This window comes from Babesia bigemina (genome assembly GCF_000981445.1).
Source record: "Babesia bigemina genome assembly Bbig001, chromosome : III".
NCBI lineage: Eukaryota > Apicomplexa > Aconoidasida > Piroplasmida > Babesiidae > Babesia > Babesia bigemina.
The window spans coordinates 3,105,441-3,130,472 of NC_027218.1; the positions used below are offsets into that span (position 1 = coordinate 3,105,441).

General features: G+C 57.0%; 8 protein-coding genes across 8 annotated transcripts; 4 read left to right on the top strand and 4 right to left on the bottom strand.

Annotated features, from left to right (window-relative positions):
- Positions 1–59: 59 nt before the first annotated feature.
- Positions 60–2,498, bottom strand: BBBOND_0312610 (protein of unknown function (DUF1671) protein family, putative; the record flags this gene model as incomplete). Its single annotated transcript, XM_012914090.1, is given in 4 exon segments — positions 60–758; positions 778–1,974; positions 2,045–2,295; positions 2,339–2,498. The coding sequence occupies 4 exon segments, from the start codon at positions 2,496–2,498 to the stop codon at positions 60–62; spliced, it is 2,307 nt and encodes a 768-aa protein (XP_012769544.1).
- Positions 2,499–2,745: 247 nt separating this feature from the next.
- On the top strand, positions 2,746–4,491 carry BBBOND_0312620 (Ribosomal RNA large subunit methyltransferase L; the record flags this gene model as incomplete). Its single annotated transcript, XM_012914091.1, has 2 exons — positions 2,746–2,930; positions 2,997–4,491. The coding sequence occupies 2 exons, from the start codon at positions 2,746–2,748 to the stop codon at positions 4,489–4,491; spliced, it is 1,680 nt and encodes a 559-aa protein (XP_012769545.1).
- Positions 4,492–4,597: 106 nt separating this feature from the next.
- BBBOND_0312630 (Protein FAM188A) lies at positions 4,598–6,508 on the bottom strand (the record flags this gene model as incomplete). The annotated part of the gene is made up of 4 exons (XM_012914092.1): positions 4,598–5,605; positions 5,643–5,749; positions 5,790–6,180; positions 6,218–6,508. 4 exons carry the CDS (start codon positions 6,506–6,508, stop codon positions 4,598–4,600), a joined length of 1,797 nt encoding a protein of 598 aa, XP_012769546.1.
- Positions 6,509–6,812: 304 nt separating this feature from the next.
- Positions 6,813–8,701, bottom strand: BBBOND_0312640 (WD domain, G-beta repeat containing protein, putative; the record flags this gene model as incomplete). The annotated part of the gene is made up of 10 exons (XM_012914093.1): positions 6,813–6,938; positions 6,983–7,273; positions 7,316–7,432; positions 7,473–7,570; positions 7,668–7,765; positions 7,805–7,921; positions 7,962–8,085; positions 8,126–8,262; positions 8,302–8,387; positions 8,564–8,701. The coding sequence occupies 10 exons, from the start codon at positions 8,699–8,701 to the stop codon at positions 6,813–6,815; spliced, it is 1,332 nt and encodes a 443-aa protein (XP_012769547.1).
- Positions 8,702–9,309: 608 nt separating this feature from the next.
- BBBOND_0312650 (SET domain containing protein, putative) lies at positions 9,310–14,811 on the top strand (the record flags this gene model as incomplete). Its single annotated transcript, XM_012914094.1, has 1 exon — positions 9,310–14,811. One exon carries the CDS (start codon positions 9,310–9,312, stop codon positions 14,809–14,811), a length of 5,502 nt encoding a protein of 1,833 aa, XP_012769548.1.
- A 645-nt stretch (positions 14,812–15,456) lies between these two features.
- On the top strand, positions 15,457–23,050 carry BBBOND_0312660 (DNA polymerase family B, exonuclease domain containing protein, putative; the record flags this gene model as incomplete). The annotated part of the gene is made up of 8 exons (XM_012914095.1): positions 15,457–20,885; positions 20,923–21,103; positions 21,142–21,624; positions 21,661–21,864; positions 21,900–22,048; positions 22,086–22,682; positions 22,723–22,923; positions 22,960–23,050. 8 exons carry the CDS (start codon positions 15,457–15,459, stop codon positions 23,048–23,050), a joined length of 7,335 nt encoding a protein of 2,444 aa, XP_012769549.1.
- A 49-nt stretch (positions 23,051–23,099) lies between these two features.
- Positions 23,100–23,810, bottom strand: BBBOND_0312670 (hypothetical protein, conserved; the record flags this gene model as incomplete). Its single annotated transcript, XM_012914096.1, has 6 exons — positions 23,100–23,147; positions 23,182–23,221; positions 23,317–23,416; positions 23,456–23,495; positions 23,531–23,593; positions 23,706–23,810. 6 exons carry the CDS (start codon positions 23,808–23,810, stop codon positions 23,100–23,102), a joined length of 396 nt encoding a protein of 131 aa, XP_012769550.1.
- Positions 23,811–23,906: 96 nt separating this feature from the next.
- BBBOND_0312680 (Plasmodium falciparum CPW-WPC domain containing protein, putative) lies at positions 23,907–24,982 on the top strand (the record flags this gene model as incomplete). The annotated part of the gene is made up of 6 exons (XM_012914097.1): positions 23,907–23,960; positions 24,005–24,178; positions 24,216–24,260; positions 24,307–24,367; positions 24,409–24,722; positions 24,758–24,982. The coding sequence occupies 6 exons, from the start codon at positions 23,907–23,909 to the stop codon at positions 24,980–24,982; spliced, it is 873 nt and encodes a 290-aa protein (XP_012769551.1).
- Between the last annotated feature and the right edge of the window lie 50 nt (positions 24,983–25,032).

A 25,032-nucleotide genomic window follows, 5' to 3' on the forward strand; every position in this document is an offset into this window, starting at 1 on the left:
CATCAAAGCAAGTTTGGTAGCCAATATTTCAAGGTGTTTGGCGCACGGCGACGTTTTGATTAATCGTCGTATCTGTCTAGTTGGGGGCAGCACAGGTTGATGAAGCTGCCGTTGGCGGCTTTGGTGATGAAGTCGATCTTCTTCCAGGCAACCGCACCCTTTGTCTTTATCGATTTTATCGAATCTTCTCCTACGTAGTGCGGATCGGCAATGAGGTACGCGACGTCGCCTGCAATTTTATGATATTCTCCATATAGGTGCTGCGGTTGCGCAAGCGTACAACATTCCGGCGCCGCACTGGCAAGCAACCAACAATCACAACGGCGATTTGATGCACCCTTACCAGTCTGCGCGCCCATACAGATTCCTAGAATAACGTATGCGAACATTCCCGCTCCCATGATGATAGGGGAGCCCACCTTTTGGAAGTGGTTTGCGATAACACAGTTGTAGTTCCTGAAGTCGTTGACGCCGCTGAGGTAGAAGGTCTTGGCGTCGTACTTCAGGTACCAGTTGATGAAGTAGCCTGCCTCGACGGTTCCGATCCACGTGGAGCTGCCCACGACCATTCCGACATGCGACGGGTCCTTCTCCTGCAGGTACCTCTGAATTTCGTCGTGCGTAGGCACAGGCCTTATAGTGTGGTACTGCAAGAGGTACCAGCTGGCCACCATCTGTATTGAGCGGTAGCAGCATCCCCATCCGCTGTCGTTTTTGCCACCCTGATCGGCTATGATTGTTTGCGCGAGACCGCCTACCTGCAAGTAGTGGTAGTACTGGTACAGCCCCTTCACTAGTGTCGCCCTTGAGGTTTTGTTGCTCATCCACTGCGGGAACATGGCGCAGTCCAGGTGCGGCTGCAGACATTTTCGAATAGTGCCAATTGAAACGTACCGATATCAGCGCGCTACGGTCGCAGAGCTCTTTCGAGCTGAAAAGCAGTTTCAGATGCGTTGCTGGATTAGCGTCCGTGACACATTCGCTCACCGCGCCACCTGTGTTCCGCAGAAGCCCCAGGACATTCAATGTCGTGCCTCCAAACGGGAACACGGGGTCATGGGTGTCTTCGCTGGGCACAAATGCCTTGGTGATTACGCTGATTTTCACCTTTTCGATGTCTTGACTTTTCACATCATCGCCTGAATTTTTGACTGCTACGTCGAGCTTGCCAGACACCTTGTCCAAGTTCATCGTCAGGTGTACGTTACGGGTGAAGTCACCCACGGATATTTCTACAGGCACTTCACTCTTGAGCAGTGTCACAACTGTTGACTCCTCAGTTTTGCTAGGTTTAGGAGCCGTAGGTTTTTTACTGCGACTGCTTCCAGACTTGCCCTTGCCCCCTTTGGCATTACCTTTCCCCTTTGCCGGCGCCTTGCTAACAGTTGCATCTTGTTCAGCGTCCTTTACGACACTCCTCTCCTCCGAATTGATATATACGGACGCCTGATTTAGCAGACTTTCAGAGCCGAATGATAGGGTGGCGATATGGCGAAGTGCCTCGAGAGTCACCTCAGCCAGCTCCTCTGTAGGCTCATCTCCAACTATATCCGTCGGAGCTACGCATGTAGTTTGTAGAACTACTTGCAGCTCGGCGATAGACTCGTCTTCCGCCTCTTCTTCCCGCGGAACGGTGTATATGAGAGCGTGCTTCTTGTACTCCTTCGTGGCGCCGAACGTGAGATGCGCGTAGCTCGGCTCGGATCCGTTTGCCAATCCTTTAGACATAGGTATATCGGTCAAATCCATGGATAGTCCCTCGTTCTCCACATTGATAAATTGTACAAGCTGGTCCTTTAAGAACGACGTTGCTGCATTGCGTAGTGCCTGGGGCAAAATCTCCATTTTCTTCAGTCCAAGCAACTCCATGGATAGTTCCACATCTTCGCTGGTATGCAATGGCACATTTGCCAAGAGTGAGGTTGCGATTGGGGTGTATCCCCTGCGGCCGATCTCCGCCATGTCATCCTCGATCTGAAAATCATGTCAATTAAATCGGTACAAGTGCATATACAATGGATTTAGCAAGTATGCACAAACATACCCATGTTATGTCGGCTGAAAGGACTTCTTTCATCTCGCATTTCTCGTTTTGTATTGTCATAATGAAGCATTGTACTGCCTCTTGCAGGGACGGATTATCCTCTTTCTTGGGATTCCACTTGAATACATGCAGCTCCTGGCCAAGCATGTTGTTAGGCAATAGTTCCTTGAGCTCTTCATCGCTGTTAACGCCCGTAGTGAGCACGCCGCATGGTTGCAAGTAGTTCGGGACGGTGTGGGCCGATGCCAGCTCTGCGTCCAACTTTAAACGGTGTCTAATCGGTTTAGAGCTTACCTTTAGCACCAACTGTGATATTCCTGTACGAACAAATCCATTTTGGCCCGTTGGTTTCGTCCTTGAATGCAAAAAGGCACCTCGCAATCTTCCTGTGGGCGTGTCCTTCCTCGTTGACCGGGAGGCCTTTAAAAAGGCCCAGACTTACAGATACCGCCATTGTAAAAGCAAAAATGAAAAATATCGAGTTGGACTGCTCATATACGGCCGTGCCAACCGCCGTCGTATGCATCACTACCACACATCTGTACTGCCTTCTCCCATAATACTGGTCTATCCGATATTAATTATGGGCACATCGCATTTATGACCGCAATTAAGTTCGGTGTGTAAACAACTGCAGCTGCGTGACGCTACAGCGGCGCCATAGTCGGCGACCCTCGGCGCATCCGTAGCGCCATCGCAGTATGAGCAGCCATTGGCAGAAGCCTTATCGTCTCTTTGCCAGATGCGTACGCGGTCTTGAGGGAGCCTTGTCAAGTGAGCTCGAGTCGCTGGGCTTTCCCAGGCACTGCCTGATAAAGGGTCGGTCCGGCGTGACCGTAGAGGAAGGCTCGTTGCGCAGGCTTTACTACTTGTCATATTTCTCGAGGTAGGTATTCATTTACGAAATGCCGGCGGCACATACTACTGTCTTCCGCCTCTAACAGATGTATAGGTTGTGCAATGGAGTCTTTGTTGAGGCCGCATCATTTCCGTTGAGGGACAAGGCTGCCTTCACCGACAGTTGCGCCGACATAACGTGGCCTGCATTCATCCGCTCCAACGGCTCATTCTTGGTGGAATCGCGTGTGTCAGAAGGAAGTGGGTTCATCCATTGCGGCAGATACGCCTCGCAATTGGTCAAGGATGGCGTGTCGCATCACTTCGGCCGCAGCCTGGGGATGCCAACTCCGTCGGTATCGTTCAGCGACCCGGACGTCAAAGTGTTACTCCATGTCGGTGGAGGAGAAGCTAGGGTTCTAGTTGACGCCGTCGGTGGTGCCACATCAGCCCGCAGATACCGTTACAAGCCTGCCATCAGCGACATCGACCCTACGGTGGCCGTGGCGCTTCTGCATGACATCGGTTTCGCATCCCTCCATACTAGCCATTCCGACCTGAATGAATACGAACGCTTATGTACAGGTATGAGTGAAGATGGGATTGCATCTGTGCGTGGAAATGAACACCAAATGGACGCAGCCTCTCCATGCCATCCAGCGGCAACAAAACTACGGTCACCAGAGTGTCCCCTCGCCGATGGGAGCAATATCGCATCTCAAAGCTCCGATCCTTGTACAGGATTTACAAAACTTCACAGTCCGAGCAACAGTGCTTCTGATAAAACTATAGCTCCCACTGATGGCAGTGTGGTCGACTTGTTCTGCGGCTGTGGTACAGTTCTGATCGAGGCGGCCATGATGGCAGCACGTATAGCGCCAGGGTCACTTTGGTCAAGCTTCGCGTTTCAAAAATTCGGTATATACGATGATGTGTCGTTTAGGCGCCTGCAAAGATATGCAGCCGGGACCACCTTGCCCAAGGACTCCGAAGCTTACCAGTCGCTACTCGGTAGCTTTGTGGGCATAGAATCCTGCTGGGAAAAGGTCGAAGCGTGCCTCTACTCCGCAGAGCGGGCCGGAGTGCTCGACCTACTCCGTGTCACGCAGAGCGACTATTTGAAGGACGGTTTGTATACTTCCCACCGTAGCCGCAGAAACGGCGAGCGGTGGCGGTACCTCATAGCGCAGCTTCCGCGTCTCAAGTGCAAGTTCAACGACGTACCTGACCATGATGGAGGCATCTCAGTCGATAGCACATGTAACAGGAAGAGCGCCAGTGGTGTAAACTCGTTGCCACCGGCGGCGGACCGCCATACGAAACATACACGGCCCACCCAAAATAGAAAGGCGCAACGGAGCTCTTCAGCCGTCTCTGCACTAGATCCGCTTCGCTACTACAAGCTGGTGCACAACATATCTAAATTCAGGCAGCGGTTCTTTGAGGATGACGCTAAGTGCGTGCTGGTAGCACCATCCTTGTTGCAACTGCCAGACCTGGAGGCCGCATACGGCGGTCCGCTGCGTGGTGGCCGGGCGTTCGTAAAGTCAGGAGTGCCATCAATGGCCTACCATAGCCATCAGAAGGATGACCCTAACAAGTGGTTTTAATTGTGACTAATTTACATGGCCATTGTTTCCGCTTTATGTGATGTACGAGCTGCATGCGCCGCTCCCTCCGCTCTCACCCAGGTGATTGTTGCTTGATTGAGAATTGTCACGCATCTGGTGCGACGCGCGTCTCGCTCTTCATTTGCAGGGTGTCGACGAGGGTCTTGGGCCAGCGGGTCCAGATGGTCTTTGCCAGGTTCACGGCAGGCGACTTCGCGAAGCCCGCTATGGTGGAGTCCACCGCGTATTCGTCGTCCTCCGTCGCCGATTTGCGCAGCTCGCCGAGTTCCGTTTGCGAGATGTGTTTCACCGAGACCATGCTGAGCGGAGCCATGGAGTCCTGGCCGTTGTAGTGGAACAGCGTGACGTTCTCGTTGCGCCGTTCGCCCGACCGACTCGCCGTGCGTGATAAGTACCAGTCCATGAACGTGGTTTGCAGCACGAGGTTGGAGTCCGCAATGACGTGGTTGCACGCGTCCTTGTAGAGCGCGGTCACGCCCAGCATATCCAGGAGCGAGGGCAGCAGGTCCTTTGAAATGAACTTGTTGTCGTCGGGGTCCAGGCAACTCCACACCGTCAAAGCGTTGACGGAATGCATCTCCTCCTCAGTACGCTTGCAGTACTCCATGTTGAGTGCGAATAGCGCCGTGTAATGGCTGAAGCTGGCAAGCACCCACACGGGGAACTTGGGGTACTTGTAGTATGACCCCACTGCGCAGTGCCTGCTGGCCTCCCTCTCGCTGAGGAACCCCACGCAGCCTACGCCGGGGATGCCCTTGAGCTTGTAAGGCAGGGACTTATCGCCGTCTTGCAGCACCTTCTCCCCGTCGAAGACGTTGGAGACAGCCCGCCCCTGCAGCAGCAGGTTGACGAGCTCCTGCGACGAGTGCCCGTAAATCCCCACCATGGGCATCGAGGGGTCGTCCATGTCGTTCCGCACGTTCTCCACGCCCCTGGTCGCGAGCACCGATAGAGTTAGCGACATCACGCCCATCTCGCACATGAGCAGGTGCAGGTTCTTGAGTAGGTGCGAGGCCACTTGCGAGATGCTGTCGAACTCGACGTACACGTAGTTCGAGCTGTACATTATTGCGTGCACTGCATTCGCCATGCTCTGCGCATCGTTACGAGGTCGGTGTTTTGCCGCTCACCTGGCGCTTCAGAGGCTCGAAGAGGATCACCTTGTAGTGCGAATCCGGAGTCGCGTTGTACAGTACGGCACACAAAGCCTCGAGAATCGCGGGTATGTGCAGCCACTCTGCAAGAAATGTGACGACATATATCCACTGGCGACCCACCCTCCGGAAAGTCGGGGTGTTCCAGCTTTATGAAGTTGTAGTACACCTCGCGCAGCTCCATGAGCACGTTTTCGGGCGCGTCCGACTGCTGCATGAGCTCCAGGCTGCCGTAGATCCCGCCGTGGAAGAGCGTGCACTGGAGCATGTACGCCTGCACGGACGCGAGGACGCCGCACGGCCCGAGGTACTGCTGCTTCAGCCCCCAGAACAGCTTGGGGTTCTCCTGGAAGCAAAAACCCTGCTTGCACCACGACCTTATGTTTTCCGATGACGCAGTCCGGTTTTCCTCCGTGCCGAACAACGTCTCCACCAGGTCGGCCAGCCGGTTGCGGGAGATGGTGGTGCTCGGCCTGGGCTCGACGCTGCCCGCAGGCGACGCGCTATGTGTGTTCTGCAGCAGCATGCACGCCTTCTCACGTCGCACTCACCAGTTCATGTGTGGCATCGACTTCGTTTTTGATGATCTTGTGGAAATGGTGCATCTGGTCTAGGATGAAGCTCATTGACACGGTGTCGTCAGCCCGCTTTTGCGCCCCGGATCGCCCATGCGCATCGTCCTTGAGGCTGTCGAAGAACCCTGAGGCGTGCGACCCGAACTTCTGGTTGGCCTGCGTGGTCCACTTGTACTCCTCCAGCGACAGCTTGAGGGCGAGCTGCAACTCATCGTCGTAGTCCATGGTTGCGGCTGGCTCGCCCGCGTCCTGGCCGTCCAGCGTCATTGTCACGCCTCACACAACGCAAATAAGCCCCGTGGAAACGTCTTGACATGCGTTTTCCTGCCCGAGTCGTGGCCAGTGCCTGTGGATCCGGAGGCACACCGCCGTTTCATCCAGTCTCGGGTAGTACTTCGCTGTCGGGGCGTGCTGGCATCTCTCGGGTGGCAGACTTCACTGGGTGTCCGTACAGACGCCAAAGTCAAGCAGGAGCGCCAGGAACGGCCGCAGATGTCATACACATCTGCGGGGTGTTGCTAGGCGGCGCGGTACTCGTGACGCCCGGATCGTTATGAGGGTGTGTCACAATTTAAGCTAGTTCTTTAAATGTGAGTTGTCGTATCTGACCCTCTGCGGTGGTGCACGTCATCACCTGCGCGGAGATCCAGCAGGTCCCCGTACACCTGTCAGGTTCACCGTGGCTCGCGAAGGAAGCCTGCATTCGCAATGTGTACGCAACAAAGCGCACTGCGCGCTTACCGTCTGCAGGGGAATCTTTATGGAGCGCCTGTCGAGCAGCACGGCGGTCCCGTCGAGCGCAACGGCAGACAGAAGGTTGGGATTTTCCGGGTTGACCTTGATGGCGGTAGCCGCCCGGCCGAACATGGCCGTAGACATCCTCAGCGTCAGGTTGCAGTTGGTGACGTCTGCGGGCGCCTTGGGAGACGCGCCGTCCCCTTTGCCCCGGAGCTCCCAAACGGCGACTGTGCCGTCATTGTACCCCGTGTAAATTTCCGCATGCGCCGCGTTGAAGTCGAAGCACGTTATCGCCTGGTTCAGTCGTGTAAAGTGCGTGCGAGGTCGCAGACTCACCCTGCTGCAGCCGTACGTCGCAAGCGCCGTTGCCCCTCTGGCATCCCACAGTGCGATGCTGCCGTCGATGGACGCGGATATCAGGACGGGCTCCGTAAGCTCCACGAACTTCAGCGCCTGCATTCACACCTATATTTGGCGGACACGCCGCTCGTACCGTCACTGTCTTGGTGTGCTTCACCAGGGTGCTCACGGGTTCGATGGTGTCGCCTTCGATTGCCCTGCAAAGTTTATGGCGCAGGCTGGTGACGCAGCCTAACCTTTTGCCCGATTTCGGCTTGTCGCCCGCATTTTCGCGGTAGCGTTGCATGATCGCTGCCTGCGAACTGTTGCCGTCGTTGCATCCAATCACCCACATTATCATAAACCAGAATGTTACCGCTGCCTCCCGCGGCTGCCATAAGCGTCCCGTGCTCATCTATTGCGATTGCTTGTATGGTGTCGTGGTCGCTGCAGCGTTTTAGCCGTTTTGGCGCACGGGGACCTCACCTGTGGCTGGTGGCGACCAGGTTGCGATTGGCTTTTTTGCCCCTAGTTTCCAGGCAATACACCTCCAGTAGCCCATTGATGTGACCACAAACGATTTCCAGGTGTTCGCCGAGCGCGCTGCACGTTTTTGGCGAATGGGTGCGCGACCAAAATCTACCTCGAGCTGTGCAGGGCCACCGCGGTGGCCGACTTGTCCGGCGTGACGAACTCGTGGACCTTTTCGTTGCCGTCAGCGCCATACACCGACACGTTGCCGTCGAAGCACGATGTGGCGAATCGGCCTAACGAGTTGTTAAGCGGTTTCGTTGCAGGGAACGTTACCTAGGTGTCCGGTGAATGCGATGCCGGATATCCAGTCGTCAAGCATATCAACTTCCTCCTCTTCGGGCTCGGTTACGGCCAGCGTGTACACCAGCTTGATGGTGGTTTCGGACTCCACGTTGTGCTTCTCCAGTTTCCTGTGTCGTGTGCATCGCGCGGTTCGTTGCTGGACTCACTCTGCCAGCGTCGTCCTCAAAGGCTCGTCCCTGAAGAAAATGTCGAACGCCACCGGCTTCTCCAGGCCGAGCAGGTCGTTGATCATCTGCAAGCAGGTCAATAGCGTTCCGCATGCTGGGATTTCGGCCAGAACGAAGCGGGCGATTGCCCTTTTTTCATCACGCTGTGTTGTCACAACTAACGACGATGGCGAACACCCCGCTAAATGCTAGCAGGATGCAGTCGCCGTATCACTTGCGTCACTTGGCGGTGGAAGCTTACCCTAGACAGGCCGGCACGGTCGATGGTCGTCGGCAGCATGAACGACGTATCGTCGAGGTCGAACTCCGGTCGCGTCCCATTTTCGAGTTCGGCCTGAATCTCCGCCGCCACGGGCGCATTCTCCTTATCGTGTTCCATTGTGGGCACCAGAGTGGCACTCTGTCTTTGCCGCAGTTCGAGATACGGAAGTGAGCGTCAGCTCCGACGGCATCAACTCGCTTCAACGACGTCCGGTGTTATCACACATCGTCGTCAATACGGCCCTGTGTTGACGTCGTGCAGTTATGCGTTGCCTACGCCGCCCGGCGCCGCGTCACGCAGCTGACGCGTATGTGTGGAAGGTGTTCGGATGGGGGTACGTTGTTTCCCCGTGATAACGTGCCCGCCGCCCACACCATCATATATTTGTGCCCTCTGCGTCGTTGCAGAGGATTATACACGGGAGTGTCAGCACCGGTGTTCGGCGACGACTGTGTCGACATGCGGCCGCGTTTGCTTGTTGCTTAACATATATTGCAGCCTTTGTACGGTTACGGGCTGCATGGGCTTCCCTTCAGAGCTCAAAAAGGGGCCCGTGCGTAACCGTTGCAGTGGCGTTTGTCGTCTGTTACCCGTGCATTTGTTGGACCAAGTCCAGTGTTGTCTATTAGGTGTTGTAGTTTGGTAGTGTTGGCGCCGTGTACGGCGAGTTAAGATTTAAAACGAACTTGCATTGCGATGTTAACCGACGCTTACTTTTGGGCCAGATGGTGACGACAGTCGGCATCAAGGGCAAGAAGCCCAAGGATGGCATCTACGCCCTTAAGCAGCTGGTGCTCGAATCCGCGCCCCCTGAGTTCCTCCCGTTCAGGGAGGATGTGTTGGGGTATATTCGTAGCGTTGGCAGCGAGAGTGAGGCCAGCGATGTTTGGATTTCGAAGCTGGCGCCACGCCTGTTGGGTGACGATGAGCCCGTGCCAGACCTCGCTGCAGTCCACCGGGCGAGCGCCAAGCGTAGCGGCACTGCCAAGGGATCGAACGCCGACCTCAACGCAGCCGACGGCAGCGTACTGGCATCAGGTACGCCCGACGTGCGGCCGGCTTTGTCGGGGGATGCGCCGGTGCCCGAAGGCAATTCGTGGGATATCGAGAACGCCCTGGGTGCAGCCATCCACTCCTTCATGGCCGCCGGGGCGGCGAAGGCGCTGGGGAACACCACCAGTTCGCATGCGCCACCTGCGACCCAGGGGACGCCGTTCGGCGCGCCGGGGGTGAGGTCCATGCAGTCGCAAGTGCTGGGCAACATAACTGAGAACCAGCGCAGGGCCTCGTTCGAGAAGCTGCTGGAGTCGTTGAACAACAGCGGCGACGATGAAAAGGATCCTTCGGGCCCCGCTCAAAAGGCGAAGCCTGCAACTGGTATGGATGGAGGTAAGGATGCACTTCCCGGCGGATTGGGCGCTGCCCTTACTCACGCAGCCACAACTCGTGTGGACAACGCCGCCGTGTTGGCGTCGAATGCGATTAAATTGCCAGTGCCGCCACGTGTAAACCCCGTGCCGGCAGCTGTTGCAGTGGGCAGCATCGCGGGGGCCGGGCTTGGTTCCACGGCCGTGGTAGTAGATCCGTCCCAGTTGGCAGACCCCGCTGCCGCGCTCAGTAGGTCACATGCGCAGCCCGAGAAACAGGCCTTAGAGAGGGGAAAAGAACGTCCGCGTAGTGTCAGGGCAAAGAGTAAGGAATCTAGTCAGCCTGGCACGCCCTTTTCGCGTAAGGATGAAGTCATTGACTGCGGGTCTCCCGTGGTAGGGGAGCACCTGGCTGAGGTGGATACGGATCTTTTGGGAGGAGACGCGGCTGGGAAGCGTGGGCTGCGCAAGCTGAACGCGCGTCGGATTGTTGATCGGAAGTTGGTGTGGCCGCTGAACTGCTGGGTCTGCAGGGAGCCCATGGATCGTATGCACCCATACGTGGTCTGCAATTCCACTTGTAAGCGTGCGTACCACGCTTCCTGCGAGGCTATTGCTGCCCTCAAGCTCCGGTTGCAAATAAAGCCCATTGACGTGGAGACGCCCGCGCTGCCTCGGGGTCGAAGTGCCCGGGGCGCCGCCCGTGGGAGAGGCAGGAGCAGCGTCCGTGCAAGTAGCCGTAAGGGCAACGTGGGCGCTCCTGATTCCCTGAGCCCGGAACGTGTGCCCGGATCGGCGGATGGCAACTACACGGCGGGCATGGAAGGCTCGAGCTTGCAAGAAGCGTACGCTTCGGCTGGACGTATTGGCTCCACCGACAGTGCACCCAGATTACGCGCAAGTGGTAGTGGTAGCGCTGCCAGCCGGGCTGGTTCCGTGAGTGAACATGCGACGGGCCTGTCAGGCAGGGATGCTTCTTTGCGGGGAATCGGCGCCGTTGACGGCACCCGTAATAGACATGCAGCAAACGATAACGACAAAAATGAGCTCGAGGTGTCAACAGAATGGCGCAAGCTGGTCCCGTCCTCGACCGGCTGGACCAGGGTGACCCCCAACTGCATCTCCCGGGAGTGCAGCTTTTGCATAAATTCGTACGCGGGGTGTTCAGCGTGTTTCAAGTTCGTGGCCATAAAGGACCTGTGCCGCTGCGCCATGGATGGATGCTCGACCTTTTACTGCTACCCTGCCTGCCTGCGCCAAGTGCGCCTGGTCGTACCTGATGTGCAGATCATGGAGATACACCAGCTCGTTTACGGCAACGTCGATCGGCTGCTGGACGAGAACAAGCGGCCCATCTTCATCTGTCACGGCCACACGTGCTGGAGTTGCTACGACTGCGACCGCTACTCCTATTTGTGGGAGACCCTGTGGCGCATCGAGGCGAACCGCTCGGAGACGGACTACATGAACACGGCGTGGCAGGACCTGCGGAAGACGTGCCGCGGCAAAGTTGAGACCGCGCACTTCGCGAAGGGGAAGAAGCTAACACGCCCACTGGTGTACCCCGATCTGCGCTTGTACAAGACCTACATGCAGTCCCGACGCTTCGCAATCCACGGGGTGTCTGGCTCGACGGCATCGAAAACGCTCTACCCGCCATCCGACGACGAGGACCGCGCCACGTTCCACCAAGTGACCTCCAACGTGCTGATGCGTTGTGTGCGCTGTGAGCGGACGTGGTGCACGCACTGCCTGCATCCCGACGTGCGCATCCTCCAGAATTCCGGGAAGCAGATGATTTGCCAGGACTGCATCCACGTCGAGATGGTGCAAGCGCTGTCTCAGGACCGCGTCGAACGTAGTTCGCAGCACGAGCTCATTGACCCCAAGGTCATGGTCCCCAGCAGGCACCCACTGGATGTTTATAACACGGTGTCATCCTACATAGCCTCCCAGGGCCTCTACCAGAGCAAGCTTGCCGTTAAGCCCCATTTCCTGGACCCGGGGTCGTTTTACCACGTGCCAGACGCCGCTGAGCTGGCTGCGACGTGCCCGCGAAAGATTCGCTCTGATGCCGGGAAGACCCGAGCTCGTGGCGCTGCGGCTTCAAAGGCCGTCAACGCCGATGGCGCTGATAAAGTCAACGACTGCAAACGGGAGGCGATTGATGTGGTCCCGCGGGCAAAGGCGGACGGTGCAAGCGCTAGCGGAGGTAAGCGGGGCGCGCAAAACGGCCCCAAGGGCGAGAAATCTAGCGCTAACGCAACGGGCAGTGCCCCAGGTGTGAAAGGTGCCTCAGGGACTAAAACGAATGTAGATACTAATGCGGCCACCACTCCGAAGAACTTGGTAAAAACGGAAGGCTCGAGTTCGGCGAGCCTGGGGAACGCAGGAGCCACGCGCGTAACTTCGGGAAGTGTGGATGGTGGTGCTGTAAACCAGCCCGCTATGGCCGAAAAAGCAAATGGAAGTGAACTTATCAGACAAGGTGGTATGGCCGCCGCTGTCAACACCGTCTCTACCGGCCTAAACCTGTCGAACGCCATGGGGCAGCCTCCTGTCATGCCCGGGGGCCTGCCTAATCCAGCAGCGCAGGTTACTGCAGCCATGTCGCCTACCAACGCTACACAGGCAGGTGCCGGCGGTGCACAAGTAGTCGTCGGTGAATTTGGCGCCAGCGTGGAGATACCCGTGGGATCTGCTGAGGCACTCGACGGCCAACAGTTGCCTGCGCAGGGTGAAAAGCGCCGTCGGGGCCGTCCACGTAACAGCACGGAGAAGTCTCCGAGTTCAGCTCGCCAAGCCAAGCTTCCACAGGAGGGGGGCGACACACCGGTGCAGGAGGGCGAAGAGGTTCAACGCAGGAAATACGTTCGGCGCGCCAAGACTGAAAAAGGTCTCAAACCCGCCAAGACCACTAAGGCATCCAAATCCGGCCGTTCTGAAATGTCAAGCGACGACGAAGGGGATGCCAGGCCGAAGAGGGCTACACGGCCCACGGCAGTCCGCCATCCGCTGATCGCCTCGTCTCGACGCGAGCTGCGGGCGCAGGTCCGGACGCGCCTGAATCGTATGCACTCCAAGGAATTCAACGTCATGGTGCGCGAAGTCGACCCGTTGGTCGTTTTGCGTCTGTGCAGCGAGTTCCGCTACATGACCAGCAACCTCATTACGGATGACTCGCTGCGCTCGATATCAGGCGTGCAGGCGTCCACCAAATGCTCATGCACGTACGGATGCTCGTCCACCTGCGCAAACATCGCTCGCCACGTCGAGTGCAACAACGTGAACTGCAACCTGGGCGACTTCAACTGCGGCAACCGGCGCTTCAAGCACATGGGCATCCCGAAGCTGCGCCTGCGCATGGTCGAGGGCAAGGGAATGGGCGCGTTCGCGGCGGAGGACATCGATGAGGACGAGCTGGTGTGCGAATACGTGGGGAGGGTGATTACGCAGGCGCAGTTCCAGCGCTGCGTGAGCAGCTGGAGCTTCGCCGAGCTGGACAACGCCAACCAGAGCCACTGGTACATCATGAAGGTGCACAAGGACGTGTACATCGACTCGACGAACATGGGCAACGTTGCGCGCTTCATCAACCACTCGTGCGAGCCCAACTGCTCGAGCGTGCCCTTCTACGTCAACGGCACCTTCCGCATGGGGGTGTTCGCCCAACGGCGCATCGCCAAGGGCGAGGAGGTGACGTACAACTACGGGTTCTCCTCTCGTGGCGTCGGCGGCGGGTTCAAGTGCCTCTGCGGCGCTAAGAACTGCCGCGGGATAGTGGGTGTGCAGCCCGACACCACTGCCGAAACGCTGCAAGAAATCGAAATTGCGAAGGCCAGCGGCCTCGAGTACGATACCCTGAGCCAGCTCATGTACGACATCGCGTCCATGCACGGGTGCAAGAGCGATGTCAGCAGCATGAAGAACAGCCCGTCACCCATCGACATCCTCAACGGCATCCGGACCACTGGTGACCTCTACCGTTACGAGAAGTCACAAACGCGCCTCAGGCTCAAAGGCGAAAGCGACTTGGGGTCGGGGCTCGTCATGCCCATTAGCCCCGTCACCCTGGTGGTGGAGGACAGCATGCAGTTGAAACACTCGCAGCTGAACTACGCCAAGCTGCTGGTGCTCGGCGGCCGCACGATGAAGGAGTGGGACATGGCAAACACGAAGGAATTTGCGGCCGGCATCCCTTGGGGCATCATCGCGCTCGAGAACAACAAGGCCACCATGACGAAGAGCTTGGAGTCCGGATGCGCGTTCCCCGACTTCTACTCCCGAGCCAAGCGCTACATACAGACGATGTGCATGGCGCTGTCGCGCCAGTGCGCCGGCAACCAGGGCTGCGAGAACGTACAGAGCCTCATGGATCTGACCTGGGGCGCCACGGAACCCTGCTACGTGTGCAACGGCTACGGGGACTGCAAGAACTGCGACCACTGCGGCGACGTATTACACGACGATAACGCATGTGGCGATTTCTACGTGAACCGCGCCGGCATGAACCTCTGCAACGTCTGCCAGAACAGCGACCACCGGCTGGCGTGGCTGCTCTCCAGCGACATCGCCAAGGAGTCGATGGCCATGAGGCTGTGGCGGCTCCGGATGGAAATGGCTTACCGTCAGTCGCGCGCGACGTTCCGGTCGCTGGTGGCGCAGCACAAGGCCTCGGCTAACGAGAGCGCGGAGACCGGTGGCTCACAGTCCCGCGTCTACCTCCGCCCTGAGGCGTTGCTGTGCACGCGGCGCGAGTTGGAGCGGTTCAACAAGAGCCCCACGGCCTTCTACGACATGCAGGTGAAGTACCACACCCAGTGCCAGAACGCGCTGAGCAACTACGAGTGCTTCTGGTGACTGCAGCGTGTCGCGACAACTTCTAACATCGGTAATACTAAAGCTTGACCATATAATACGTCAATTGGCGGGGTATTCGTCATCACGCAGCTGCACCAGCTGTATTGGCCACGTATAGGCGTTTACGGCGGCGTTACTGGCGTCGCATGGCCGTTCTTTCACGACCGGTCATGCCACTGCTTGTTATAGGGGAGGCCATAGTATCGGAATAGCGTCGTGTGGTTCCCTAGGCGTTCTCAACAACTCTATTGGAGGGTACGAAGCGCCTGTCTGCCAGAGCCTTTCTCACAAACGGAGTCGCGGCCGGTTCCGTTGGGGCCAATCGGTGTCGAGCCAAACACAGGTACTCGACGGCGTAGTCGCATCCAGCAGCAGCTACAGACGATTCCGATAGCCGTGTTTGCGCAATTTAGAATATAGAAGTCAAAGTGTGTGGCACATACGTGACTCCACCGGCGATCGTGTGTAGTGCCTTCGTAGACACGTTGCTTCGGGCAGCCCGTTTTGCCGGGACCGCGCCGCCGCAGAAGGCTCCGTAATTTAGACGCAGACACGCTGTATTCGCACGGCTATTAATCCGCGCCTGTCTGGGAAGATGCTTGTGGTTTTGTAACGGCGCCTTCCATCGCACGGTAGACAGGAAAGATGCAGCCTGGGCGGCGGTCGCCACGCTGGTCGCTGCTTGGCCGCAGATCCGGGTTCCTGTACAACGTCGTGCCCACCACCGTGCCGGACGCTGCCTGCGTCACCCAGCCACGGGCGCACGAGGAGTTAGACTTCTCGCTCAACAGGTCGACCTCGGGAATCCCGAAGAACGCCACCGAATCCTCCGGGAAGGTGGCTCGGACGGCGCTGGCACTCTATTTCGTTTCCGAAGATGGCTCGGAGTGGCACACCGCCGTGGTACACGCGCCTTACTTCTACGTGTCGGTGGTTGGCGACTACCACGTCGACGCGGTGATCGACTTCCTGAACGCCAAATTCAGCAGCAACAACGTGGGGCCGGCGTTGCTGGAGCACTGCAACCGCGTCGACCTGTCGCTGCCGAACCATATCGAGCGCTTCGACCCGCAGACTGGGCGGCCAATGCATGGCATCCGAAACCTCATCAAGATCAGCTTCAACACAATCGACCAGCTTGAGAAGGCCCGTTCGGTAGTCCAGGCGCTCAAAAGGGATGCCGAAAAGGCGCAGAGAGTTCCAGATGGCGGTTCGGGATCTTTCTCGGGTTCCGCCTCGGGGACCCAATTCGTGACGGATGACTACACGTTACAGCAGTACGAGGCTGCATCGCTGTCAGGACTTGGTTTAGGCTCGGCCGTTACCCGTGACTCTATTGCAAATGACGAGGGCGGAAAGGACGCCGAATGTCTATCGCATCTGGGGGACATATACGAGCACGACGTGAAGTACGTCAATCGGGTTGCCATCGACCTCTCCATCCGTTGCGGCACGTGGTACGAGGTGGAGCGCCTGCCGGATGCAGTGCGCCTGACCGCTCTGAACAAGGCTGCCCTGCCGCCCGTGAATGTCTTCGCGTGGGATATCGAGTGTTACAAGGCCCCGCTCAAGTTCCCCGACGTCGAGACCGACGAGATCATCCTCATATCCATCATGTTCAACGGGCAGGGCTACTTGATCGTGAACCGATGCGTTGTGGCGCAAGACATTAGCGAGTTCTCGTATCAGCCGTCGGAAGAAATGGCGGGCGGCGGCTGCTTCAAAGTTTTCAACGAGCCCAACGAGACCGACCTGCTGCAGCGGTTCTTTACGCTGATAGTGTCGCTCGCGCCTCACATCATCGTGACGTACAATGGCGACTCCTTCGATTTCCCGTACGTCCAGCGCCGGGCGGAGTTGAACGGGTTGTCCATGGAGAAGTCGCTGGGGGTATACCGTTCCGGTTCCGACGTCTTCACCAGCCGCGTGATGGTGAACATGGATTGCTACAAGTGGGTGGAGAGGGATTCGTACCTGCCGTTCGGGTCGCGTACGCTGAAGCAGGTTTGCAAAATCAAGTTGAAGTACAACCCCGCGGAGCTGGACCCGGAAGAGATGGTTCCCTGTGCTCGCAACGACCCGCAAACGCTGGCGGTATACAGCGTCTCAGACGCCGTCGCCACGTACTTTTTGTACATGAAGTACATACACAGCTTCGTCTTCGCGCTCTGCTACATCGTGCCGCTCCCCCCCAACGACGTCCTGCGGCAGGGAAGTGGCACACTCTGTGAGAACCTGCTGATGGCCGAAGCCTATGCGCACGGAGTGCTGTTCCCCAACAAGCACAAGCAGTCTGGCATCCGCTACTTCAGGGACCCCGTCACTTCCAAGCACCACCTCATTTACGAGAACTCCTACATAGGCGCTCGGGTGGAGACGCTGCGCTGCGGCCTGTTCCGCGATGACCTCGAGGAAAGGTTCGAGCTCAGCAGCCAGAAATACCAGGAACTGCTCGACGATCTCGACATGACGCTGAAATCGTGGGCGGATTCCAACCTGTCGAACGACGGGAGCACCGACGCCGGCAGCGACGGTTCGGATTCCGACACTGCCATGGATGACCAGCAGGTTGATGATCCGAGCCAAACAGCGACAAGCGGCGCTTCCGTAGACAATGGCAGTGGTACCGCTGATAAGTCGGGCGCAGATGGCGGCGACACCGAAATGATGAGCGCCGAAGACACGTCACAAGGTGCGACACCGTCGGGCGCCAACGGCACCTCCAACTCGCAAAAGCCCAACAGTGATCTGCGTCGGCCCCCGAGTTGGCTGAGGCGACGTTTCGCCAGGTTCGCTAACTTCGAGGACGTGTACCGCGACATACAAGAACGCCTGTGCAGGCTGCGCGATCGACCCACGTTCCACACGTTCCCGCGCATCTATCACCTGGATGTGGGCGCCATGTACCCGAACATCATCCTTTCACAGCGTCTGCAACCCACGGCCATTGTAACCGACGAGTTCTGCCAGCAGTGCTCGTATTACAACGAGTCGTCGGTCTGCCAAAAGCGCATGCAGTGGAAGCAGAAGCTGGAGATATCGCCGGTCGACCGCAGCCACATTCTCCCGCTGATGAAGGATCTTGAATCGCGTACTTACCGATCGACTACGATACAGTATACACCTTCCGATCGCATCGAGGGCGGGGATTCGGACAGCTCGGGGGAGGAGTCAGATTCCCCCCATCCTACAGGAGGGCGTGAGACGGTGCGCACGTGGCACCAGCTGGGCGACCGCGAACGTGGCGCCGAGCTGCAGAAGGTTATCAAGGCGTATTCGCAGCGCGTGTTCCACAAGATGAAACTGAACAAAGAAGTGGACGCAGAAAGTATCGTGTGCCAACGTGAGAACCCATTCTACGTGCAGACGGTTTTGAAGTTCCGCGACAAACGTTACGTATATAAAAAGCTCAAAAAGGACGCCGAAACGGAGCTTAAAAGCCTGCTGCGCCAGCCCAAGGGGAACACCGTGCGCATCAAGGAGGCTAGGGACTGCATTCTGTTGAACGACTCGCTGCAGCTGGCCCACAAGTGCATTCTCAACAGCTTCTACGGCTACGTGAAGCGTGGCGGATCGCGCTGGTACAGCATGGAGATGGGCGCCATTGTCACGTATGCGGGGGCTGAAATCATAGATGCAGCTCAACGCCTAATCCGGGATATCGGAACGCCCATTGAGCTGGACACTGATGGTATCTGGTGCATGCTTCCGGACGTCTTCCCAGCGGTGGTTGATTTGAAGTACAAGAAGGGCTCATCAGACTCTGGCGGGGCAAAAACCGTGGAACTCGAGTACATGACCACCATCCTGAACCGCTTGATTGAGAGCCGGTGGACCAACGACCAGTATCTGGAGATGGAGGACGTGGGACGCTACCGCCGCGTGCGGCGTAACGAAATTCTGTTCGAACTCGATGGACCCTGGCATGCGATGTTCTTGCCCGCTTCCGAGAAGTCGGAGGACCTGTTGAAGAAGCGGTACGTGGTCTTCAACCACCAGAAGCAAATTGTCGAGTTGAAGGGGTTCGAGATCAAGCGCCGTGGTGAGATGCGCATGATCCAGATGTTCCAGGAGGAGGTTTTCCCGCGATATCTGTTGGGGTCAACCAAAGAAGAGGCGTATCAGAGTGCTGCGGCGGTCGGGTTAAGCTACCGGCGATCCCTGGACTCCAGAGCGACTAACCTGGAGGACGACGATATGTTCGACTTGCTCGTCGCCCGAAAGACCGTGAAAAACCCGGTCATCAAGCAAGGCCAGCAGAAGTGCTTCGGTATCACCACGGCTCGTCGTTTGGCCGAGCTCTTTAAGAACGAGTCCTATTTGCACGATGGCAACTTGTGCATGTCCTTCCTGCTCGCCGCTCATCCCACCGCCGCGCCACGCACAGCGCGTGCGATACCCATTCAGACTTTCAAGGTGGAAGATTCACTGCGTGCGCAGTGCCTCGCACGGTGGCTGAAGCTGCAATTGAGCACGGCGATGAATTCCGGCGTGCGCGATATTTTGGACTGGGACTACTACCGTGAGAAGCTGGACACCCAACTGCTGAAATTGGTGTGCATTCCAGCCGTTTTGCAAGGCTTGGATAACCCCATACCGATGATCCAGCTGCCTGGGTGGCTAAAGCGGCGAAGGGAGGTCTCTGACAACCGTCAGCTGGATATAGCGTCCTTTTTCTCGGCCTCCAAGGATACTAAAGGCCATGTGGAGGCCGCGAAAAAACGCAGCTCGGAACCCACTGCCTCCGCTGAATCGGCTTCGCATGCATCAAATGGCGCTGTTACGTTCAAGCTTGAGAATGTAAAGCAGCCTAATCCGGCTCCCGCGCCTCTAAGCTGGATAAAGGCGCTGAAGAAGCAGTGGAGGTCGCTCATACAGGGGTTCCATAAATACCGCCGCAACCTCAGACACGATCACGGCTACTCGTCGTACATCGGGTTGAAGCGCGAGATGCTTGAGGCAGCCATTGCTAAGGATAAAACAACGGACGCTTCTTCGGCGGATATCGCCACCGCAGCCCCCAAGTCCAGCATCGACTTCTCCAACATGTACATGCTGCTCACCGAGCGCTGGCATGTTTACAGCTGCCGCCTGGACCCGGACAACCCCGGGGTTATGATCTGCGTCGTTTCGCTGCAGAACAAACCGGTGTTCGCAACCGTCCGCGTGGAGCTCTGGCGAAAGATTTACGTGAACTGTTTGAACGAGTGGGATGTCAAGTCTAATGAGAACATCAAAGTTAGCATCATTAACGAGCGGTATATCTTGCCACGCGGTTCGCTGCAAAAGAACCTGATCGAGCTGGAAATGCGCGAATCTTATTTCCAGCAGCATATCCGCAACTCGCTCAGTTCGATCTTCCACAAAACCGTGCTAGGCATATACGAGGCGCAGCTCCCGATGTCATTCGACTTTGCGGTGAAGCTGGGAAATGTCGTTAACGTCGCCGAGAGCGACCTGTCGGCCGCCGTGACACAATCTTCGGAGTTCAAGTCGTGTTCGCTGCAGGGCATCACGTCACTGAACGCATCTGACCCCCGCTATATGGAAGATGTGGACGTCGTATTCGTACACGTCTTGCACGGTGTGAACCCCGACACTCGCCGGCGCAACAGGGTGTTTGCGGCAGTCTACCGCAAGGGTAACGACACGGTGAACCAGTTGTTTGTTGGCGGAGCGTCCTCCCAGTTTCCGAGACTCGAGTCCGAGTTCTCAGGTTATCTGCAGTCGGCGTTGGGCAAGCAGCGCTCTCGATATGAGGGCCGCGAAAGCATACACCACGAGAGGTACTCCAACCCGGAGCGTTTCCCTGAGTGTTTCGGGGAACTCTACGACCATCATCTGGAGTTGGGTGCAACCGCATCGGCAGGGTGCCGTGGTGCGCTGCGCAAGCTGGAGAACTACCTCCAGACGCTTCAACCCCAGGTTTTGTATCGCAAATGTGTCTTGTACGTCTATTCAACCGTTGAAGACTCCGACCTGGGAGAGTGGGTATCAGGTGAGGGGTGCCCGGTGCAATGGGACCGTGATGTGAACGCCGACCACCGCCAGCTTCCCTCGAATGGTTTCGTGGGGTGAGTTGCGTTATTATAACAGTTAATTTGTCAACAGGAAAGCCATCGAAGCCTCACTGGAGTTGCTGTCCAAGCAACGGTCTGAGGTGGAGTTGAAGTTTGCCATGTCTAGGATTGCATCGCTGCCGGTGGGTAACCTGCTCGGCATTAGCGTGGTTGATGCCAACAAGCTCGTATTGGACGTCATGTACGCTAGGGCGCTCCGTGCGTCTTCTGCGGTAAGTTGCTTTCGTTCATCACGGCTCATGTCTCGCAGCTCCTTTGGGGCACGGCTGAGGCAGGTTGTGACATCGGGCTGCCACACGCAGTCCACATGCAAGCTTCCGAGTACGACATCGAACTCCAAGAAAATACATTCCGCATGTCTTCACCGGGCGTGTACAGAGGGTACGGCGCGAAAATCTCGTTCAACCAGACGCTGATGTACAACGCCATCATGCTGGAGTCCCGTTCGGTCGATGCGCCCGACTTGGCTGGTTGCGACTTGAAGAAGTCGGCGCCGGATTACGGCCCTGAAGAGCTACAGCACGACATGAGGATGGCGCATACGGCCGAGTTCCACCCCCTTGCGTTCCGTGCCCTCGGCGGTATGCTCGACAACCTCATCAAACTGACCAACACCGTCTTCGAGAAGGTCGAATACGGGACCTTTCAAGGTCTGATGAACATCTGCAGTTTCATCAACCCGTGGTTGAGCGACCCGGGGTCTATCATGTACGATTCGGCGTTGTATTCTAGGGTGAGCCAGGCGTTCCTCCGTCTCATGGCATCGCAGGCGATCCTATGCACGCAGCAGTACCTCGCGTCACTTCTGCAGCACGTCGAGCACTTCCACCAGCTGCGCGCCGTCCACGTATCGCAATCATACGTCGTTGTCGATACGAACACGCTGAGCGTCACCAAGGGCCGCAACCGCGTCCACGAAGCCTTTGACAACTTGGGATCCGGCGACTCCCGTTTCCGCAACATCCCCTTTTACGTAAGTTGTCCGGGTCGGTTGCTAAATCTGCGCAGTTGGAAGAGGAGTACCTAGCGCAAGTCCAGCTGGCGTCCGACTGTTACATCAGGTACAAGAACTATGTGGACGCCACGCACGAGAACTGCACCGAGAGTCTGAAGCCCTTGGAGTACCTGCCCGGAGCGGTGGAGATGTTCATCCGATAGTAGGTGCACGCCCCGCTTTATTTAACGCGTGTCTAGTTTCATGAAGACCATAGCTCTCAACCCGCTCTGGAAGACCCTTGGCGAGTTCTACGAGTACGACGTGGACGAGGCCGCGACTGATGTAGCGCCTCGTGAGCCGTTGGCACTGCTAGAACGCGACAACGGCGAGCTGTGCAAGACGCTCGAGAAGCATATCGTCCACGATTGGCTGCAGCCCGGCAAGTTCTTCTCGCGCATGTGCGACTTGCTCGAGAACACCGAAGAGTTCCTCTCGACCTTCGACAGCCAGGGCACCTTTGGCCGACTAGAGATCCCGAACATGCCGGGAAGTATGGTATACGGCAGCTCAAACTGGCGTCTGGAGGCCGTGAAGCTCGTGGCGCACATTATGCGCATAGACAGGGCCATAGATTGGAACGACCTTGCCAAGATCACAGCCTACGATGAGAAGCGGCATCGGCTCTTCACTATTGCGGGGGAGAGCGAGTACTCTGCTGTCGATTGGATATCGCCAATGAGGAGGATCGAGTTGCGTTCGGTGTGCTGCAGCGAGTGTTTCATGGTGTTCAACCTCGACCTGCTGTCAAGCTTCTCGTCTGAGGAAGATGAAGACGGCGTGGTGACGCATTTCTGGTAAGTTATGGCGCCTACGTGTTTCTAAACCCATGTCTAGGCGTTGTGAACTGTGCGGAGCACGTCTGAGCAACCGCGATATCGAGCTCAGGATGATAAAGTTCCTGCAGCATCTATTCTGCGCATACCAGGCCCAGGACACGCTCTGCCGCGAATGCAGAACTGTGAAGCAGCTGCCGCTGAGCCGCATCTGCCAATGCGGCGGAGAGTACGTCCCACGCCTGTCCCCAGAGCGCTGGGAGTGAGTTACTAATACAAATTTAACAAGGGTTTTCAGGCACAGCTACGCCGTTATGGTGCAGATCGCAGACCTCACGGAGATGAAGTGCCTTCAGGAGGTGCTAGGGGCGTACCGCGACATGTGGTAACCCCAGACACCAGCGATGGTATAATTGCGATTGCGAACATTACGATCTGTTAAAGCTCGTTGTCATCTTCCATGACCTCCTGAAATTTCACGGGGAACTGCGCATGCTATTACATGCGGATTTGAGCCTACCATTGCGTGTATGGGTTCCATTGCAGCTGCCACAATTTCCCTGCGGCGCATGAGCGGTGATTCGAACTGCCACGAAACAGAGCAGCCAAGTCATGTGAACAACGCCGTATAAGCACGCCATGAACATTAACCGACCTAATCTTGGCCTTGTGAACCGCCAGGAGCCGCTGCTCGGCGTCGACGAAGTCTTCGTTGGACGCACGGCGCTCGGCGTCTTCCATCATCATGATCCCATCTGAAGGCGGTGGCGGTGCACATTGCGAAGCGAACTTACCCAGAGACTTCAGAGTCTCATCTAGATCTTCCACAGGTGGCTGAGTGGATATGTCTAGTGTCTAGTGCCTCTTACGTGGATCTTGACGGCGAAGTCAGCAGAGTCTTGAATACCACTCATGACCGCGTTCCTCATGCCCTGATACAGTATGCAGCTTGCTCTGGTGTAGACATATAATATCACAGCGAATTGCATCGATTCTATGCACGTGTGTGGGCATTTAAACGACATATTCAAGCATTAGACATACCGGGCCGAACGGCGACAGCTTCTGCTGCTGCGAAATGCTATGTGTCGCCGGAGTCGACAAAACAGCCCAGAGGCTAATTATTGCGCCTACCGAACCGCTCAGCATGGCGGCATTGTTTGTGGCTGGTAGAGGTGATGTCGTTCCCCATAGGTAGTGTGTAACAACATCGAGGAAGGCAGGCACGACGCGCCGTTCATCGCGATGCAAAGACGCCATAAATTGATCACAAATGCAAGTATATCGCATATTAATCTGGTGTGTGGGCTTGGCGGCCTTCCCCGGGTACTGCGTACTCTCAGAGCCGCCGCCGGAAACCCCGGCGGAGGCAATCACCAAGTAGGTCGATGTGTGCCGTTTCATGGGCGTCAAAACACTCCAGAGATGTCCAAGAGCTGTCGGAGCAGGTTGAAGAAGTGGCGGAGGAGGGCGAAAGCGAAGAAGCAGACCTAGACACCAAAGCTGCCCACGAGAAGGTACGTCTGGCACAGTAGGAGTTTAACACCCCTGCAGCGCCAGGAGAAATTCGAAAAGTTGTACCAAAACGCTCTTCAAAATGTTAGTAGTGGCGTCATTTTAGCGAGTGCTGTATCTTTATTTGCAGGGGCTGGAGGAGGCCAAGAAGGAGTACAAAGAATTCGAACATGGAGCAGTGGAAGGACTAGGTAAGGCCGCCGCCAGTTGTGCCGCCAAACCGTTGCTTCAGACCTCGTCGGACTCGCGTCGGAGCACCTGAAACAGTTCTGGTACATCGGACAGTGCAGGCGCAATTACTCCCTGCCGTGCCCGAACGAATGGTCGTGGGACGACTCGGAAAAGGTTTGCACCGCACCCGCCGACTACGACGGACCCTGTGAGAAGCGCAAAAGCTTCGACGATATGGACAGCAAGGCGCGTGAGGACTACGCATGGCGCTGCCATGCGAGCTGGCCCTGCATGAACGATACGCCGATCGACGACTCAAAGCTGTGCCCATTGGAGTGGACCAAAGTCGCCTCCACTGTCTGCATAGCCCCGACTGTAAGTGGTTGTATTGCAGCCTAACAGTTGTTAAGAGTTACGATGGAGTGTGCTCCCCAATCGCATCCTTTCAAGGCCTCAGCGTGCTGGAGAAACTGAAGCTCGAGCACCTCTGCAGCATCAGGTGGCCCCGTCTCACGCCCGAATATGCAAACCAGTCCGATATCGGAGCTACTGCGGGCTACGCAGCAGCCGGCAGCTCCAGCTGGCCGAGCGGAACCATCGACGAAACAGGCGCCATGGTGCCACTTGACTCCTGACGTAACCCAACATGGCGCATTGTAATCATTACACATAAGGGTTCAAATTC